The following is a 19,618-nucleotide window of genomic DNA, read 5'->3' as shown; positions in this document are numbered from 1 at the left end:
ATCTGTGTTGCTGGGAGACCACTTCATACGTGGAATCCAGTCCAAAGGGAGTGAGAAGGAAGGGGATGTATCAGCTCCATGGTCTAATGGCTAGGAGCGCTGAGGCCTCCTCCTCCTCCTCCTTTTCTGACTTTTATGATGACGACTCTGCCCTTCCCCTTTCATGGCCCCAATTCGCTCATCTCTAAGACAAGAATAATAGTACAACAGCTCATGGGGGTTTTGTGAATATTTAATGAAGTAATGTTATAAAGCCCTTAACAACAATTTCTGACTCCTGGGAGGAACTCCATTGTTTTGTTGTTGTTGCTGTTGTTGTTTATGACTTTTGGCAAGGTCAGCCGACTAAGAGAGGAAGAGAGTATGAGCTGGGTTTGGGGTAAGGCGCTCAGTTCTACTTATGACGGATTCGGGTAGCTTCATTTACGGGTTGCATCTTAGGGAAAGGATCTCAGGAGAAACAGCGTGAATTTTAAAGGGACTTGAAATCCAACCCCTGTTTAGCCCCCCGGGAGCTGGGTTACCTTGGCTAATTCAGCCTCACTAAGACTATTTTCTGCTTTTGAAATGGGCATCATGGTTCGCGCCTGACCTCACACAGTGGCCACGTGGCTCACCTGCCGGGCACACTGTCCCGCACTTTGAGGATTTAGGTCTTTCCCCTCTCGCCTCCGGCCCGTTCGTTCCCTCTGCCCTGACCCTCTGCCGACCCCCGAGGGGACGGGCAGTGTCCATCCCGTCCCTCGATGTGCCCCAGCACCTGGGCGCTGCCTGGCCACACGGAGGGCCTTCCGCGAGGGCTCGGGGGCAGGGCCACGCCAGCAGCCTCTCTCTGGCGTCTAGAAGTGGCCAGAACGCGGACCCCGCCCCACGGAAGGGGTGGGTTGCCCCTCTCTCTCACCTGGAACCCCGTCTTCAAGGCGGGGAACCATCTCGCCGAGGCTGCCAGCCCGCTTCCCTCAGCCCGACGGCCCCACAGCGGCCCCGCAGCCCGAGGTCACCCGGCGTGCCCCGCGGCGCCGGCCCCAAGGTCGCGAGCTCCGCCGGGCCCACCTCCCCGCCCTCCCCGCCCCCGCGGCCCCGCAGCTGGCCAATGGCAGCCCTGCCCCCGGCGGCGGGGCGGGCCCCCGCCCGGCCCCCCGCCTCCCGCCCGCCGCCCGCCCCTCCCACCCTCGCCGGCTGTGCTCGCCGCTCGGGCGCGCAGGCTTCGGAAGCCGTGTTCGCGAGCCCGCTCCGGGCGCCCCGCGCTCCCCGGCCTCGCTCCTCCGGCTCTTTCCGAAAGCGGGCATCTGGCCCTGAGGGCTAGTGCGACGACGGTGGTGGCCCTCGAACTTCATTTCCAAAGGCACCGGCGGGCGAGAAGCCCGAGCGAGGCGAGCTATGGACCCCGTGAGTCAGGTAGGACGCCCCCCGCCCCCAACCTCCCACCCACGGGCTCCAGGTGCCGCGTCCCCAGCACCTTCCTCACGCTGTCCCTGTCTCTTGTCTCCCTCGTCCACAGCTGGCCTCGGCAGGCACCTTCCGGGCGCTGAAGGAGCCCCTTGCCTTCCTGCGAGCCCTGGAATTGGTGAGTAGCGGTGTGTGTGTGCGGGGAGGGGAGCGAGGCAGAGGACCGGCAGGTGAGGAGAGGTCGGGTGGGGCGCGCTCTGCTGGGTTCTGCTCCGGGCCTGAGATGCAAGACCCTTCCATCCATCCTCCCCGTTCCCCCAGGTGCTGTTCTGGAATGGCGGGGACGGGATGGAGGGACCCGGCTTGGAGGCTGGAGCCTGGACAAATTTTTGTAGGCGCGTAGACGAGGTGTCATCTCACCTCCGCGCTCGCAAACGCTCAGGGGCTGTTGAGAGAAGCCTCCTGGCGAGACGGGCAGGGGAGCAGATGGAGGAGCTGCCGCCGGGCTCTGGCTGCTCACCTGGATTTTTGCGGGGGTGAGGGCATGAGAGGAGGGCCCTGGGGCCGAGCGGAGTAGTGGGGAGGACTTGACCGAGCACGGAAAGTTGGTCAGCACGGGGGCAGCCCTAAGCCTGGCCTGGGAGCCTGGAAGCGCTGTGACCAACTGCTCCGCCGCCCGCCGCTGCCGGAGCGCCAGCAACAGAGAAGCTGCGAGGCTGTGAAGGATGCTGGCGTTGACAGCGGGACTCCTTCCTCCCACCTTCTCGGTTCTCTACTCTGGCCGCTCCTCGAGGGCTCTTCTGATTTCTCCCAGAAGAACCTCCCAGAACCTTCTTCCCGGTGGAGCTTTCTTCAGCGACTGGGTTTAGGAAGTTATGTTACTCTTATGTTTTCTCCCCGTAAAAAAAACCAAAACAAAACAAACCCCCAAACTTGATAGTCTTAGGGCAACTTGTCTGTTGGCAGAGGAGTGAGGCACAGAAGCAGTTACCCACGGGGCGGCAGAGCAGTGGCAGTGTTGCTGGCTTGGATGACGGTTATTCGGAGTGAAGTCTGCAGGTCACACGTTCTGTCTTGCTAGGAGCTCTGAAAGGCAAGCGAACCTATCTGAACAGAAAGTTCAAAGCCCGTCATGTGTCATTCATCACAGGCACTATCACTGACTAGCTGGGAAATTATGTAAGACCGTGTTCTGTCCTCTCAGACCTTAGCTTCGAGGGCCAGTATCCATCCAGCCAAGGCCACACAACTGTGCTTCGTGTTTACATGCATGATCTATGGGGTAATCACATTTGCCTTGTTTATAGAACTGCATGAAAAGGCATAAATATATATCAACTGGACATACACTGGGAAGGCTTGACTAGTGGTTCCGGGATGGCTAGTCTAAACCTGTTCCCCTTACAGCCAAGGTAAAGTAAGGTGGACTCACAGTCCAGGCAACTTTCAGTTGGCTTTCTTAGAGTTCCGTCCACATTCATTCATTCAGCCATTCGATGAACATTCTCTGTGGGAGAGCGATTTTCTGTTTTTTTTTTCCTTGCTCAAAATAATCATTGCATGGCCAAGCTGTTGTCTCTCAAAACAAATTCAAAGACCTGACATCATTTCTGACATAATCTCTTATTGTCTCTCACCGTCATTGTCGCTTACCTGCAACAGTAGTTTGTATTCCCTTCTTTCCCGTTGCCTCGCCACTCCCCACACACAGCCTCTACAGGTATTTCATATTTCAAAGTGTGGATGAATTTTTTTTTAATGCAGTTTTCTGGACATGAAATAAAAATATCGGGAAGATGGGTACCCAGGAACCTGCATTTTAAACAAGCTCCCTGGATAATTCTTATGCTCGTTAAAGTTGAAGTGCCACCACCCTAAGCTACACAAGGTCCCCCCAAAACTCAAAAGGGCATTGTACCTTAAAGCTCTTGCTCTGCCCGTTCATACTGTATGGGGCGCCCTCACAGCCCAAGCCAAGGGCAGATGTTTGTCTTTTCACCCCAGCTTAAATATTACCTCTTCAGGGAAAACTACACTCAGATTTGTCTCTTCCCCTTTCCTCTACCCCAAACTGAGTGATTCACCCCATTCTTTGGGCTTCCATCACACTTTATCCATTCATTCATTCATGAGAATTTATCACATTACCTTACAGTTGTTTTTTGTTGATAGATCTGTGTGTGTGTTTGTGTGTGTGTGGTGAGAGAGAGAAAGAGAGAGCAGTTATTACATTTAAAATATTTTTTATTGGAGTATAGTTGATTTCCTCTCTCTCTCTTCTGGGCCTCTAAGGCTCTAAGGAGGAAGGGATTTTGCTTGTAAGTCAGTTATTAGCCTCTCATTTGTGGAAAAGGACCTGAATAAGGGGCCAAAAGCACCTTAGAAAGTTAGATAAGTTAGTTGATTGCTACCTTTTGAAAGAGCTAAGAGAGAGAATTCCAGCTCTTAGATGGCAGGAAATTTGTTCTGTTGGTCTCTGTGTTCCCCATAAGTGTCTTTCATGGTGCTTGGTAAACAGTATGTGATCAGCAAAAAGTGTAAACTGAGCAAAACAGAGCACAGAAAATACCCCACTTTCTCCTGATCTGTGGGGGAGCAGCTTTGACACTGGTAGTCTTTAAAGCCTTTGAATTACAGTCCTCTTGTTTTTCAGTATTTATGCTGTAGAAATAAAGGTGTATGTTAAAGATATATGTTCACGGATACTGCAACATCCTTTATTTGCTGCAGCATCCTTTGTAGAAGAAAGAACTGGAAACATTTAGTAAGTCCAGTAATAGGAAAATCACTGAAGTGTGACTCATGCACGCTGTGAAATATTATACTGCCATTAAAAAGATGACTTCAATTGCTGTGCATTGACCTGGAGGTCAGCATATGTAGTTGTGTTGGTAAAATTATTAAACTTGGAAAAAGTGAATTTCACTCTTAGTATTCGATGAAATTGTTAAATGGAAAAAGGTAGTTTTCATTCTTTTAATCAACACGTGGAAAATGTATTTGGTCATGTTTCAGAGTGATATATAGCATACAATATTTTAATGTGCATAATATATAGAAAGAAAAAAAGGATAGTAATGTGTCTGAGTGTGTGTTGTATATCTGTGTGTGTAATTTGTATCAGCATAGAGTGAAGCATAGATGTATACCTCTAAACTGTTAAAATTGATTTTTTTCCCAAAGGATGTAATTTGAGGTTCCATGGGGTGAGCAGAGGAGAAGGGGGAAGGATGGCTGTGGTCTGCGGGAAGGGTCACAGGCATATCACTTGTCCACACTTGTGCACATGAGTAATTTTTTAAAAGAAACTCATATTTTAAATGATTTCCTATGGATTGCCCACACAAAGCAGTATTACTTCTGAAGACATCCTACACTTTGAGATTGATTGCCTGGGGGGAAAAGTGCACTTTATTTTTGTGTTCTTTGCTTAGGGAGGGCTCATGGATACAGTAGATCTGAAGTTTAAAAAAACATATTTAAGTCAAGCCTTCAGGGAAGAGCTTTAGCCAATTTCAGAGACCTTGAGGCAAAAATTCCCAACCCTTAATCTCTACTAAAATGAGATCAAGGGACTTTTCACTATCTTTTGGGTCAAAACCAAAATTCAGTACACAACACTGAGTCTGGTGGTCTGTTCTGTTCATTCTTTGATGATAAAATAGATCCAAAAAACCTCTTAAACCACCACTTGGTGATGGTAAAAGAAAATTTTTTAATGGAATTTACTTCTGACTTACTAAGTTATAAGTCTATCATCCATGGATCATTTTTATTTTGCTACTTCAATTCTTTGCCAGCAAAACTTTGGTCTGATTCTTTTTCTTTTAAAAAAATGTGTTAATATATTCATCTCTTTGCTATTTACAAGGGTCTGGGGTTGTGCTTGTGGATTTGTGGTAATGGAAGATGGGGGACCCCAACACGTCTAAACTGTCCAGGACTAGAATTGGTGCAGATGTAGGGGCGTTGGAAGGACTTCAGCTCCCCCAGGTGATGTCTGCTTGGCTGGCAGGTCCAGATTCTGTCCCTGGAGAACTAGCTGCTGGGTCCCATTGCCTGATTCCTCTAATTCTTATTCTTTGACATCCACCCCCCATTTTGCCGTACCACTTCTGCTCCAACCCCTGGACTCCATATCTCCAGTCTGCATTTCCTTTCTGCCTTCCCAAACGAGGCCAGCTAATCCAGAGATGCAGCATGTCTGACGTATAAGGTATAGAGCTGCTTGAGTTCAATGGAGGCACCTGCTTCCATAATCTTCATTCCTGAATCTAAATCCTGATCTGTGTTTTCCAAGCAAACATCAGACTGCTTACTTGATATTAATAGCATTTCTGATCAGGTTATTGATAATTACACAGTATGCATGTTTAATATATAATATAATATAATATAATATAATATAATATAATATAATATAATTCAATTCTCATTTTTAACCCTTAAGGAGAGAAGTAGCAGTAAGCTGCCTCTGTCTTGCTGTCTTCATAAGGAGCACCATATTCCACTGCTTTCCATTCATCATCGTGTTGACTGTGTGTGACTGACATTCCCAGTTCACTGGGAAATTCAGGGGATGTTAATAACTCATCAAGAGCAAAACTGTAGGAAATGGCAAAGCCAAGATATGAGCATCCTCTTAAATGCTACACGTCTGCTTCCTTCCATGTGGCAGGCACCTGCCGTACCTTATCCCTAATCCTCACAGAAGTGGTAAAAGGCAGATGCTACCCTATTTTGCAGTGTTTATCTCACCCACTATGATACGTATTTGAGGCCTTTTCTGAAAATGCCAAGGAGTGTTTATATTTAGCAAGGAGCTCAACAGACACCAATTGCCTTTGATACTGTTTAATTTTCTGTTGGTTATTAAGTAAACAAGGTAGTTAGTGTAGATTCTAATTAGAAACCAGTATCTTTTCCTTTAAAAGATGTAGAAAAAGAGTTTGATTATAAAGCCAATAATTTAATCTTATTTTATGGTCTTTTCTCCCTCAATTTTCTTAAAAATATCTGTGCATGAGTCAGACGACTCTTTTTATCCCCCTGAGTATAAACAAGACAGGAATTCTAACACACAACTTATTTAAATTATGAGCAGCAATCTGCCATGGAGGGTCTGATGTAATTTCAAAGCTACATTAAATTGGATTTAATTATAACTTTGTAGCCTTTCAATTAGTGACAAAAATCATGTGCAGTTGGAATAAGAACCAATAAATAACACTTTTCAGCAAAGAGCAACTCCCCAGTGGGCTAATGGATTTGTCACGTATTGCTTTTCTGAGTTTTATTAAGACAGCTGGTATTTGGCTCCATGGGTACAGAAGAAAGAGATAAAAATACTACGTATGGATTTGAATCCTGAGTTTATCCTTCACTAGCTTAGTGACCTTGGGCAAGTTATTTAACTTCACTGGGCACCATTTTTCTCATCTATGAAATGGGACTGTTACTAGTTCCTACTTCAGAGGGTTGCCGTCAGTGACTTACTCCACCTTGCACAGTGCCTGGGCTACAAAAGGTGTAAAAATTGCCCAGCAAATGATTGTGAGGAGGATGATGATGGCGATGATGATGAGGATAACTATTTGAAGGATTCTGAGAATGACGAAAAGGGAGAAAGTAGAAATCCACTGGAGGATAATTTAGAACATGATGGCAACCTCTTGCAAGGTAGAGTCTTGGCAAAGTTCTGAATTAGAAAATCTATGTTCACGCCCACACGTGCTGCTTTTGAGCCCCCCTCCCTTTATACCACGCTGCCAGGGATTTTTTTTTTTTTTTTTTTTCCCATTGCATGAGTGACTCCCTAGGGAATTGCTTCTTGGAATATTTGCATTCAAAGGACATTCCAGAGAGGCCAGTGTTGAACCTAAGGGGAAAGTTCTAATGGAAGAATTGCAGGGGCTTAGTTCTCGGGAATTTTTTCGTTGCGGTGTGGTGAGATGGTTTTCCTGATCTTTCTGAAATCATAACCCATAGACATTGCTTGTTCTTGAAAGAGTTACACGCATCCAACTGAGTTCTCCACAGTGTAGATGAAGGTCCTTACAGAGTCAACCACAGGCATTTATTAACCAACCCTAACACCCAGGTACACCTGGCCCTGGGGAGTCTCCCAGATAAAAACAGAGGAGGAACCCTGCACTCGTGCTCAAGTAGAAACATCACCCTTAGTCCTCCCTTCCCTGGAGGATTCACGTGGATTCCCGATCCAAGTAAGAAAAAATAGTCATGTGTTAATAGAAAAAAGTAACAGAAAGTCTCTAAGGAATGTGTCTATGGAACCACTACTTTCCTTTGAGTCTTCATCTTCTGCAGGGAATCTTTGACCTTGACTGTATTTGTAATTATTCTCGTTCATCCTGTTAGCTTCGCCATCCTTTGAGAACCTCGCTTCCTCAGTGACTTCTGGGGACAGCACCCCTTGCCTACCTTCTCACAGTTTTGGAAATTTTAAGTAAGAACAAGTATGTCAAAACTCTTTTGTAAACTATTAAATGTCCTCCGAAAGTGTAATTGTGATCATGACGGTGGTGATGATAAAGGAGTAATTGTTTCCAATCTAGGTGGCCCTGGATAGCATAAGACAACTGGGTGAAGACTGAGATGTGAAGTGATCTCTGCTCCCTGAGGGGCTGAGCCCTTCCCAAGCACAGTCCCTCCTCCAGCCTCTGCCCCAATCTCCTTGGTCTCTTTGGAACCCATGAGAGAGAATGATGCTGCCAGTTGAAACTGAGGCATCATGGAAACTTGGAGGAGGTCCACCCTCACCCCTTTTAGCTCTCATACTAAAAGCCAATTTCTTGCTCCATACACGTTTCACATTTTTTTCGATATTTTGGGGTCCTGGTGATGGTCTCTCGCTGGTTTGATGGACTTTTGCACATGCTACTTCCTCTGCTTAGAACCCTCTCCCTCTCTTTTCACCCAACCCCATTTAGCTGGCATATTCCTCTTGTCCATTCACTGCTTTTGGGAGGGCCTCTCTGAGGAGGAAGATGAAGTCAGCTTCCTGATGGCTCCCAGAGCACAGTCTTTAAAGACTTTTTTACATTTTGGCTCCTCAACCGGACTAAAGGCTCTGTGAAAACAGGGATCTTGTCCGTCTTGTTCATCAGTACCTTCTAAGTGTCTAACAACTTGGCACATGGTTGGACCACCTCCAGGGGCATTTATAAATCCCACCAAAAGACCCAGGCGGTGGGTGCTTAGTAAATATTGGCTGAAGGAAGTCAGGGGGAAAAGGAGGGGGGAGGAAAGAGAATAAAGGATGAGTAAGTGAATCCTTGAGCACACGTTGGACGGGGCATCAATCAGCTTTCATGACTCCCGTTGTGAAGGGGACTTGTAAGGGAGCCCGTGGGGACAAGGGCTTAGCTGCTGGTCTTGGCTGGGGAGGGGAGTAAGTCACACGGGCTGACTCGGCTGTCAGGGGCAGAGGGCAGCGGCAGGGCCGGGGTACCCACTGCGCCGCGAGGGAGGAGCACTCCTGCGGAAATGCACGGGCAGGGATTAGCACGGGCCCAGGCCTCGTGTCTTGGGTTCAAGGCACGGCCTTAGCAAGAGTGCTGCCCGTGCTGAGCCTTGGCTGCCGTCCTGCCGTCCTCTCTGCGTGTTCCATCTCTGCTGCCCATGTAGCGTGTCCTTTGTCTGAGTCTAGTCTCATGTGCTGAGAGAAGGAATTCAGGCTGAACAGATAATTTGTTCAGTGTGGACACAACTGTCAGCCCTGGCTCAAATCAGGCTCTGTATTGGCTGCCCTGGGCCAGATGTCCACTGCGAGCCCTGTCACTTGTGGCCTGGATAAAAAGGATCATGAGATTCAAAACATGTGCCCTAGGTAGTTCTTCCAGCTGGAGCCATGGTTGGGGGCGGGGCAGTGTTCTTTAGGTGCTGAGTAAGTTAGGCACAGAGAGAGGTTTCCATGTCTGGTAATTTTCTCAAAGGGAGCACGTGACGTCTGTGAGATGTGGGGAGCAGCGTTCCTGGAATTCGCTCTGACGAGGGACCACTGGGGTATCCACCTTGACAATGCTATCTTGAGGGGGTGCGCCTCTGGCTCTTCAGCTGGTGGGCTCTACCAGCTTCTACCATCTTGTTCATCGGTTAGAACGCCTCTTTCTGAAAGGAATGCTGGAGTTTTTTCCCTGGTGAGACAGCCCATTTGTGAAGGAACACGTATTCCCCCAAACCACACGCACTTTGTCTTTGTTCATACATTGGAGGGTTAATTCAGCTCTGGCCCTTAAGGTTAGAAGACTACATTAAATAGGACATCAGTTATGTTCTTGTGTTTACTTATGTGGTAGAAAGCAGAAAAACATGTACATATGGATGGGTTTTTGTTGTTGTTGTTTTTGATTTAATATTCCTATCCAAATTAAATTTTTTGTCCTGTGTATTTACTCATGGGAGAGTCATTGGCTTGTCTGCTGTGATGGGCCCTGTTTGTTTCAGGAAGGGGAGGCTGACAAACAAGAATCTTGTTTCTTGGGGAAAAACCTGAAAGGCAGCGTGGAGCTTGAGGGAGCGTGGGCTTCGGAATGAGCCTTTTGCTGGAATCCTGGCTCTTCTTTCCAGCCGTGGGACATTGAGCAGATTGCATGATCGTGCTGGTCTTCAGGTCCAAGGTCATCAAATGAAGAGAGTCATGCCTTTGGGTTGCTGTGAAGGTTAAATAGGATACTGTTTATAAACTCCCCAGCATAGCCTCTGGTTTGTCCCGAAGCTCCCGAACTGTCAGTAAGGAAGTGGTTGTTCAAGAGAATGATATGCTATCTGTACATACAATTAAGCATTCCTAAAGTTCCTGGGACAGTATATGCGTAAAGTTTGGTCAGTGTTTTATCGTCATGTCATTTTTATTTCTATCGTTATCGCTCCGTTGGGAGAACATTCATTGTGAGATGATCATAAAATATATAGAAGTAGCAGTAACCCTGATACATAGAGACAGACACTTCACCAAGTGCTTCCATGTGTTATTTCACTTAATCTCACAGTTACCTCTGAAGGACCAGACAGTAACGCCTTTTTATATGCGAAGAAACCTCGGCCTTGGAGACGTCAAACAACTTGCCCAACATCATACAGTGAGCGTGTAAGAGAACCAGGATTTGAACCCAGGCAACTGGGTACCAGACTCCTTGCTCTTAATCATTTTTCCATGTGACCTCCCATGAACAGTGACCACTCTTTACTTCTAGATCTTGACGTTAAATGATTTTCCCAGTGAAAACATATATATATTTGGGGGACAATATATATGATTTCTTCTTAAAGGCATGTCTTCTTATTCCTCATTCACAGAGCACACAGCAGAATTTAAATGCTTGTCCTTGTAATGACTAAGGATGTCCACACTGTCTCAGGGACCCTTTTACTTCTCAAAATTTTTACTGATCTTATGTATCTTTTCTAACAAGATTTTTATCCACTGATCCACCATATAAAGAAATTCAAGTTCGGGAATGTGTTGTTGAAACATGGCTGTAGAGAGTTCTGTAGAATTCAGAAAGGATCTGGATGTTTAGCGAGATTTTGCACACTTAAATTCTTTTTGGATGCCTGATAAATTAGTCAAACAGATTTCATCATGAATGCAGGAAGAGCAAATGAATTTTGTCTGCCCGTTGTGTGTGTGTGTGTGTGTGTGTGTGTGTGTGTGTGTGTGAGCTGCCTTTCTTTGGATTTGTTGTTTTGAACGATTTGTGTGCCAAGTAAGAAGACATACCCCCTATGGCTTTAACAAGAAGTGCTCACACAACCATCTGGTCTCGCATGAAACTGCCTGGCTGTGCTTTCATGCCCTTAATTCACCTGATGGTTTTTCCTGCACCTGATAGACAGTTGGCATTACCCAAGGGATCCTTCCTGAAGCTAGGATCTAGAAAAATTGAGAAGGTAGAAGGGTTAGATTGGAGGAAAGAGATTACTAGGCAGAGAAAATTATCAGGCACAGACCCATGATCAGATTGAAGAATGGAGATCCTGGGAGATATTTAAGCTGGAAAAGGGGACAACTTGATGAATAGGGATTGTGACTGTGATTTAGAGGGCACTGGCTTCAGAGCCACATGAGCTTGGGTTCAACCATAGACCTTGGGTGTGTTCCAGAGCCAGTCAGCCTCATGGAGTCTCGAGTTCCTTGGGGGTTTTACTTAACTAAAAAGATATGTTTACATGATGAAAATGAATTCGTGACTGAAAAACCTTGGACAAACCCTTTATGTCCCTGACTCTCAACTTCTTGAACTGTAGAAATGGGGATCTCATCTATAAGACAGACTTGTGGAGTAAAAAGAGCTAACAAGTATGCAAGTCCCCATCAGAAGGCTCAGTCATTCATACTGAATGTTCCCAAGTCTAGGGAAGTAAAGCTCAGCCCTCTGCACAATCTTTATTCTGGGAGCAATGCCTGGCGTGTTCCCTGCACTTGTCACCTGCAGCTGCAGTTACTTGGAAAAGGGGGAAGGCAGATCTTCCTGTTTCATAATCATGTACTAGACTGTGCATGATTTTGTCGTCAGAATCACAACACAGATTCTATTTATGAAGCAACCGAAAGCAAAACATGATTATATGTATTTGAAATTTATTTTAGAAGATGTGCTTCATTGGTTAAAAAAAAAAAAGAATAGGTGTGAAATTGTTAGTGGCACTGAACTCAAGATATTCAAGGGGAAAAGACCATGTTTATTAGCAACAGTGGATAAATTTGAAGTATAAATATTGTTCATGCTTTATTATTTTAAATTGCTGGCTGCTTTTTGTTTTCTTTTCAATGCCTGGCTTCATTCATGACATTTCCCTCTTCTGGTAACAGAAAGAATACTTGGATTTGACTATCAGCTCCACCACTGAAAAGCTGTGTGACCTTGAACACATTATTTAACCTCTCTGGGCCTTTCATATTTGTCAAAGTAGGAATAATAATAATTAGCTAGCAAGAGTTGTTGCATTGGTTACGTGTGATCACGTTTACAGAAGTGATGGCACACAGCAAGTGCTCATTACATGCTCATTTTCTTTCCTTCTTTCCCCCAAAATATGTTTTACTGCCCATGTAAATTTCTCAAGAATTGGTTTCAATTTCACAAGAGTCTTTTGCTTCTCTAGGTATTCCTGGGCATCCTCTCTCTCTCTCACCCTTGTGTGCATGCGCGTGTGTGTATGCTCACACATACACACACACACACACACACATCCTTTGTACTAATGTCCATAAAGAGCAGGTACATAACCCAAACCAATTCGAATGGGACAGTATAATTCGGCCGGTGTGCTTGGCAAGGAAAGAATGATAAGACTGGATTGTCAAATCCTAGATCAGTGTCCCAGACTCACTGGAGCCCCAGGCTGTCTGTGGGCTTTGGCAAGGTGACCATACATTTGTGAAGCTTTTCTGAAAAGAATAACATACTTCTTTATTTTAAAACAAGGCAAAGCCCCCATAAATAGTGGGAGTTCACTCAATGGCGGTACACTAATGAGCTCTTGCAATGTGTCAGGCTGTCCTGTATCCGCACAACGTACATTATGTACACAATTCCATTCAGACCGTACAATGACCTCATAAGGTCCACTGCCCAAAGCTACAGAGCTGGGAAGTGACCACGGCAGGATTTCAAGCCCTGTCTGTCTGACCTCCTGCCTTTCCCACGCCTGCTATGATCCAAATATACGAAGTGTATTTGTATTAGGGGGTGAAGCTGTGTTTTGTTTTGGTTTTTTTTGACTTGCTACTTCCAGCTATTTTTATGCATGAGTAATTTGCTTAGTAATTCAAAATCACAAAAATATAAGCAAAAGTTAGTAAGTAAATACTACGCAGTGTCCTTCAACTGAGAGAGACAACTAAGGCTAATATTTTGAAGAATATTCTCTCAGACATCTTAGTGTTGACGTACCATTTTTCCCGGAAAAGAAATGACACGTTAGCTTGCTAGGGCTGCCATTAACAAAGGACCACAAACTGGGTAACTCTGACAACAGGAATGTATTGCCTCGTAGTTCTGGAGACCAGAAGCCTGAGATCATGGGATGGGCAGGGTCGGTTCCTTCCAAAGGCCATGAGGGAGAATCCGTTCCATACCTTCCTTCTAGTTTCTGGCGCCTTGCTGTCGGTCTTTGGTGTTCCTTCACTTGGAGATGGTGCGTCACCCGAATTTCAGTCTCTGTCGTCGCATGGTGTCCTCCCCATGTGTGTATCTGTGTCCCCATTTCCCCCTTTATGTGACACAGGTCATATTGGATTAGGTCCCACCCCACTCCAGCACCACTTCATCCTAACGAATGACATCTGCAATGACCCTCTTCCCAAGCAAGTTCACATTCTTAGGTACCAGGAGTAACGACTTCAGCATATGGATCTTGGAGGCACATAGTTCAACCCATGACAAATGGGTTCTTAGAATAGGCACTCCTTTGTCATCTGTTCTGTCCTCTTTAAAATATTATGCGTATATTACCATGCCAGTAGATAAAATCTTTTTCTCCATAATTTTGGTGGCTGTGTATTACTACACTGTACGCCTGTTCTAGAAATTATTTAACCTATCCTTTTTAATTTTAGTAGTTTTTAAGTGTATATTATTTTTAAAATCTGCAGAGAATCCCTTCTTAAATGTTTACTGTACCTCTATTATTATTTACCGAGTTTGTGGATGTAGAATTTCTGGTTCAAACGATTATACATGTTTAAGGTATTTGAAACAATGGCCAAATTGCCCTCCAGTGAGGTGGTTCCACTGTGGGCATCACCAGTTAAAAGGTTTTCCAATTTCATAGACAGAAATGAAAGCTTGATTAAATTTGTACTTTAATTTTGCAAGGAGATGGCACATTTTTGTTTTCATAAGATTGTTTATATTCTTGTTTTCCTTTGGAAACATTTTATTGGACAGAATACATTTGTACAGCAGTAGCCGAGGTGGCCAAACTCATGACACTGGTCACGTGGACTTTTATATAAGCTGCTGCCTTCATCTTTCTAGGTCATTGTCCTTCTCCACTGCTTGGAAATTATTTAGATTGCTGTACTCTGACTCGGGCAGAGAGGCCAATGCTGAATCTTCCTTTCTTTCATTCCTTTCTTTCTTTTTTTTTTAATTTTTAATTTTTGAGGGGGAGGTAATTACATTTACTTCTGTATTTATTTTTGGAGGAGGTACTGGGGATTGAACCCAGGATCCTGTGCATGCTGAGCACGCTGTCTACCACGTAAGCTACTCCTTCCCTCCTAAGCCTTCCTTTCTCTGCATCATTATTTAAGAGTAGATTTATGTAATTTTTAGAATACCAAAGTTAACTTCTATGTTCTGTATCTTTAATCATAGATGTAATTTTATAATATAAATTGACCACTCGATTTGCATTTATTTATATTTTCAATATTAAACTTATTCCTCAGAAGTCACTTATTATTTTACTTTAAGTGGTAACTCCTAAGTGTTGGTCCATTCTCGGTACCTTTCTGACAGGTGAGCGCCTGGATTTGTATGTAGTGACTGATGTATACAAATGTGGACTCCACCTTCGGGTTTGGGGCACTTGGAACTTCAGTCATTCTTCTGAGGGAAAGACAGAGTGGACGGGGTGTTATTGCACCATTGGAGGCGTCCTGGGGTGTGTCTGGCTCCTGACTATCGAGTGCCCTGTCAGTAAAATAAAATAAATTCGGCAGCTGCCCGATGCCAAGGGCATTTTCTCTCTTTCTTGGGTCTCATTCCTGACCGCACTTGCTACTAACAGAGAAAACATTGTGGATGCACTCTGCGTCTGCCTCACACATGGTTATTTGGGGCCACCTTGGCCCCAGATTAATTAAAGTAACAGTTGTTAACCTTCATTGTATGCTTGCTGAGTTCCAGGTCCTGTGGGAATGCTTTTGACAAGGATGCCATTTAATTCTAACAGCTCTCTTAGAAGGCAGGCATCACTATTTCCCCCTCTCTGGGCAAGGAACGTGAAGAGTAAAAAAGTAAGTTTCTGTGTGTAATGTTTTAAGTGTGTACAGTTGCTAACAGAAGAGCTGAGATTTGAACCCAGGTCTTCAGTGCTTCACAAAGACCCTAGCAGTTGTAGAGGAAGAAATGCTCCCATTCTCTCCCAGAGACCAGATCTCCGTGAAAAGAACCATCCCAGCCAACAGGGCTGCCACACATCACCCTAAGTGAACCCAACTCGGAGACAAGCCCAACCATTTAGCCAGACAGCGGGTACCTATCAGGGCAAAGTCCACCAACTTTGGTTTGACTGAACCTGCTTCTTGATCTCAATTACATGGAGAATTCTGTTGTGGGTTGGCAGAGCAAAATTCTTGAGTTCTCTCTGCGGTTCAAAGGCAACTACTTTTTTTTTTTTTTTTAAAAGATTTTTCTTACAAGTTCACTTAATAAAAGAGTAAGTGAAAGGATGGTTTTGATTTGGTTTGAATTGATCTTATTTTATTCGTAGAAATCAGATCTACAGTGGCCTGGGCAAATGAGGAAAAATACTCAAAAAGAGCCATGGGACTGGTTCCGCCCTGCCTTTTCAATTTGTCAGTAACTCCTTGGCCACCCTTCAGCTGACCCCACCTGCCTGTAAAAATGCAAAGACCCTTGAGGTTGTAAACTTTTTGTTCTGCTGTTTTGTTTTGGGAGACACGCCCTGTAATGGTTTCCTTTCCCATTCTGGTTACCCTGCCTTTGAAGCACCTGGGGGAGATGTCCAAGGTCATCTGGCTGGTAAATGTTGGGGCCAGAATGCAAACCAGGTCTGCCGGGGTCCCGGCGCCTGATACATGAGGAAGCAGGAAGTAGGAAGCAAGCCGTCATAAGAAGCAGCACTGGTGAAGAGGGGTAGGCACACCAGAACGTGGATTCCTGCCTCTAGAACCAGCTGCCTCCACTCCTGCCAGTTGTTGCTGAGCGAGGGCATAGGCCCAAAATGTCCAAATATTCCCACTTCTCTTGAGAAAAAGAGAAATAAGGATTTCAGTGCTGATCTTGGGAGATTTTAATGTTAGAAATGTCTTCCATTTTTCAAACAGTTTGAGGCCCATTCTTTGCAGAATACACGAAGCGTGGCTGCCTTCTGGGTGTAGCCTCCAGCCTCCAGCCTCCAGCTTGTTCCCACTGTACCACAGCATCCTGGCACCCTGGACACTGTGTCTCTGTGCCCCCGAGGACCTGGCCCAGTTCCTCTTGCACAGAAAGTTCTCAGGAGCCATTTGACTGACAGATGAATAACATTGGTGTTCAGAAATTAACCCTAGCTTGGTTTCTGAAAAGATGGAATTAGTGAGTTCAAAGGTTCCTTTTGCCTTCCTTTAGATTAAATTAAAATTTCTTTCACTAGCTATCTAGGAAGCATAAAGAAATAGGGACTATGTCTTGGGCCTAAACCATAATGGGAATGGAGGCAGTGGCTCGTAGGAGCAATAGAGAGTAAGTTAGTCATACGTCTCTGGGTACCAGATAACGCATTGAGAAGAACTGAATGTCTTAGCCTGTGTAATCTCACAGAATTGTGTTAGTACAGAGTACAGCTGAATTGCTTATAGTTTAAGGAACCAATGAATAAAGAATCGTAACTAGGGAGGATTCTGAATATTTATCTAGAGTAGGACTGTCCGATGGAACATTCTGCAGTGTTGGAAATGTTCTGTTCTTCACTGTCCAGTACAGTGGTCACTAGCCACATGGGGCTACTGCTCACTTGAAATTGAGCAACTGAATTTAAAATTCAGTTTATTTCTAATTAATTTAAGTTTGAATAGCTAGCGGTTACCATCTTGGGTAGCATACATGCGGAGAATTAGCCCATCTTCCTATGTTGCAAGGGCAATGTGCTAAACTTCAGCAAAAAAAACTTCCATAGGTACTGGCTTACTGTGTAGTGGAATATATTCATTATGGCCCTGTTTTTGAAAGCATTCATTTTTACATTTATTTTTCAACACACATCACCCAGTTTGTGTGGCAGGGAATTTTCCAGGCTAACTTCCAGAAAGTTACTAGACCCTGAATTCTACCATCTCTTTAGTGCCTGCTTTTTATGTATTTTATGTGTTTCCATATGTTTATGAACTTTACACACCCATTTTATAGATTGAAATAAAAAGAGAAAACAAACTATTAACCTTTTTTATTTGCCCTCGATATGAAGCAAGATGACAGTTGTCAAAGTTTGCACTAATTTGTTAGCACAAGAATATCTCATCATAATTATTACTATTTTTTAAAGAGGATAAGCATTTTATTTGGGGCACAGGCTAAAAGCTACACAGATTGCTGAATGTTAGGTGATGCAGAGAAATTTTAAACAATTTCTTCAAGGTTTAGTTAACAAGAAATCATGTTGAGACATTTATTTATTCTGTGATTAGCAAGGTAGCCCAGTAGTGTTTTGATAGTGGCCATATGAGCCATGTAATTGGCATGCAAACGTACGTTTAAGGGGCATGAGAGCCTGGTAATCAGATTAAGAGGGGAGCAGTGGTTGAAGTGCATCACGGCTGTGGTGTCAGCCTGGGGGTGAGCGATTCCACGTATCTCACACTCCCCCCTCCCCCGTTTCTGTCACCCAAAGATAGTATGGAATTTTAGAGTTGGCCCATGCATCCCAGTTTTGCAGTGTCTTAGTTTGGGTTCCCCTGAGAGCAACGCCTATATGTCGAAGGTGGTGTCAGTGAGGGTGACTCACTGGGAAGTGATCCCAGGGAGCAGGACTGAGGGGGCCGGGGATGTGAAATGGGGGTGGGGAAGGAGGCATAACCCGTATAAGGGCACATTACGGAGTTGGCCATCCCCTGCGGGAGACTGTCGCTCAAGCCCACGGGGCTTCCGGAGCAAGTAGCCTCATGCAGTGCATCTGTTCTTGAAGCTAACGATCGTGGGGACAAGACGATGAAATAGTAACCTTTGGGCCTCCATCCCCATCCCTCAAGGGTGGCCTCATGGAAGTTAACTTCTATCTTAGTTTGAGTTCCCCAAAAGCAGATTGTGAGGTAAGGATTACGGTAGTTCATTTGGGAGGTAATTCCAGCGAACACCGATAAAGGAGTGGAGAAGTGGGACCGGGAATGGAAGGCGATAGAGAATGCATTGTCGAAAATGTTACTCGTGTTGGCAACTGCAGGTTAATCCCAGGGGGAGACTCTGGGGACCAGTGTGAAACACTCACTGGCTATCATTGGGTCACCTGACTACTTCTGAAGATGCTGGGAAATGTGGCTTGGAGCTGGGTGTGTTGATGTGTCCAAGAGAACTGCTATTAAGGAAGGAGAGAGTGGAGCTTAGGGAGTTAGCAGCCACTGGCGCAGGTACGCAACGGCTATTTTTCAAAGAGTTGCTGAATTTTCCGCTTTGCTTTGGTAGAGCTTACATATATATGAAAAAGATCCGTTCTGATCCTTATCGAAGATCATTAAGCAGAAACCATTTGGTTGCAAGGAACGGGAACCCATTCAAACTGGCTTAGGGAAGACAAGTAAGATATATTGGAAGGAATCAGCATTATCAAAAGGCAAGAGGATTAGTCAGGCTTCATGAGAGAGAGGGAGAGGAAAAGGGGAGCTGGGAGGCGGCAGATCCGCAGAGTTTCTCCACGAGCTTCTCCACGTCATCTTGCTGGGGCCTTTGTTTCTCTTCATCTGCTCTTTGCTTCTCTTTGTGCCTTGACTCCATCTCTCTGACTTTTACTGTAAATATCTTGCTCTGCTTTTTGTATTCAAGGAAGACAACACCTGCCCCAAGTCCGATCCTCTCTTCTCAGTTCAAGCTTCCAACACTTCTGCTCTGGGCACAAATTCTCCAGAGATGCAGAATGGCCGGCTCAGCCTCACCTGCGGCATGGCTCAGCTAGGGTCCTGTCACCAAATCGGTGGGTGGAGGGGAGCAGAACCACGTGGTTTCCAGAGGCTAGCCAATGTTGGAGGGAGGGAGAGTCTTCTAGAAGAGGCAGTGAGAGGGGAGAACATGGCTGCTGTCTCTGCTTCCCTGAGAGTGACTTGTTTTTTTCAAGTATGAGGACGTGCTTACCGAATCACAAACCCCCAGGAGAACGATGGTAGCAGCTTCACAGTAATTGAGAAACTAGCACAAATGAGGTGTCTCTGCAGGTGGTGACCGTCATTTAGATGCTGGGGACACTCATCTTCAGACCATCTCCTGGGCAGCAGGCACTTACACGTTTTGAACGTAGCATTGTGGAATTCATTAATCATTAGAGGTGC

At 45.2% G+C, this 19,618-nt stretch overlaps 1 protein-coding gene and 1 long non-coding RNA gene across 3 annotated transcripts in view; one reads left to right on the top strand and one right to left on the bottom strand.

The window, feature by feature from the left end:
* Positions 1-1,028, bottom strand: part of LOC116657096 — a 222,914-nt gene extending 221,886 nt beyond the window's left edge. For both annotated transcript variants that reach the window (XR_004312069.1, XR_004312070.1), the window contains exon 1: positions 902-1,028. This is a non-coding gene — a long non-coding RNA (uncharacterized LOC116657096). The remainder of the gene's footprint in view (positions 1-901) is intronic.
* A 185-nt stretch (positions 1,029-1,213) lies between these two features.
* The window catches only part of SYNPR (synaptoporin), a 273,164-nt gene continuing 254,759 nt past the window's right edge, over positions 1,214-19,618 (top strand). Inside the window, exons 1-2 of the mRNA XM_032458139.1 lie at positions 1,214-1,398; positions 1,502-1,567. Of these exons, the coding sequence (XP_032314030.1) occupies positions 1,381-1,398; positions 1,502-1,567 (84 nt within the window). The 5' untranslated portion in view covers positions 1,214-1,380. The remainder of the gene's footprint in view (positions 1,399-1,501; positions 1,568-19,618) is intronic.

This window comes from Camelus ferus, chromosome 17 (assembly GCF_009834535.1).
Source record: "Camelus ferus isolate YT-003-E chromosome 17, BCGSAC_Cfer_1.0, whole genome shotgun sequence".
NCBI classification, from domain to species: domain Eukaryota; kingdom Metazoa; phylum Chordata; class Mammalia; order Artiodactyla; family Camelidae; genus Camelus; species Camelus ferus.
The sequence above is the reverse complement of the archived record's forward strand: the minus strand, read 5'-3'. Positions and strand labels throughout refer to the sequence as shown.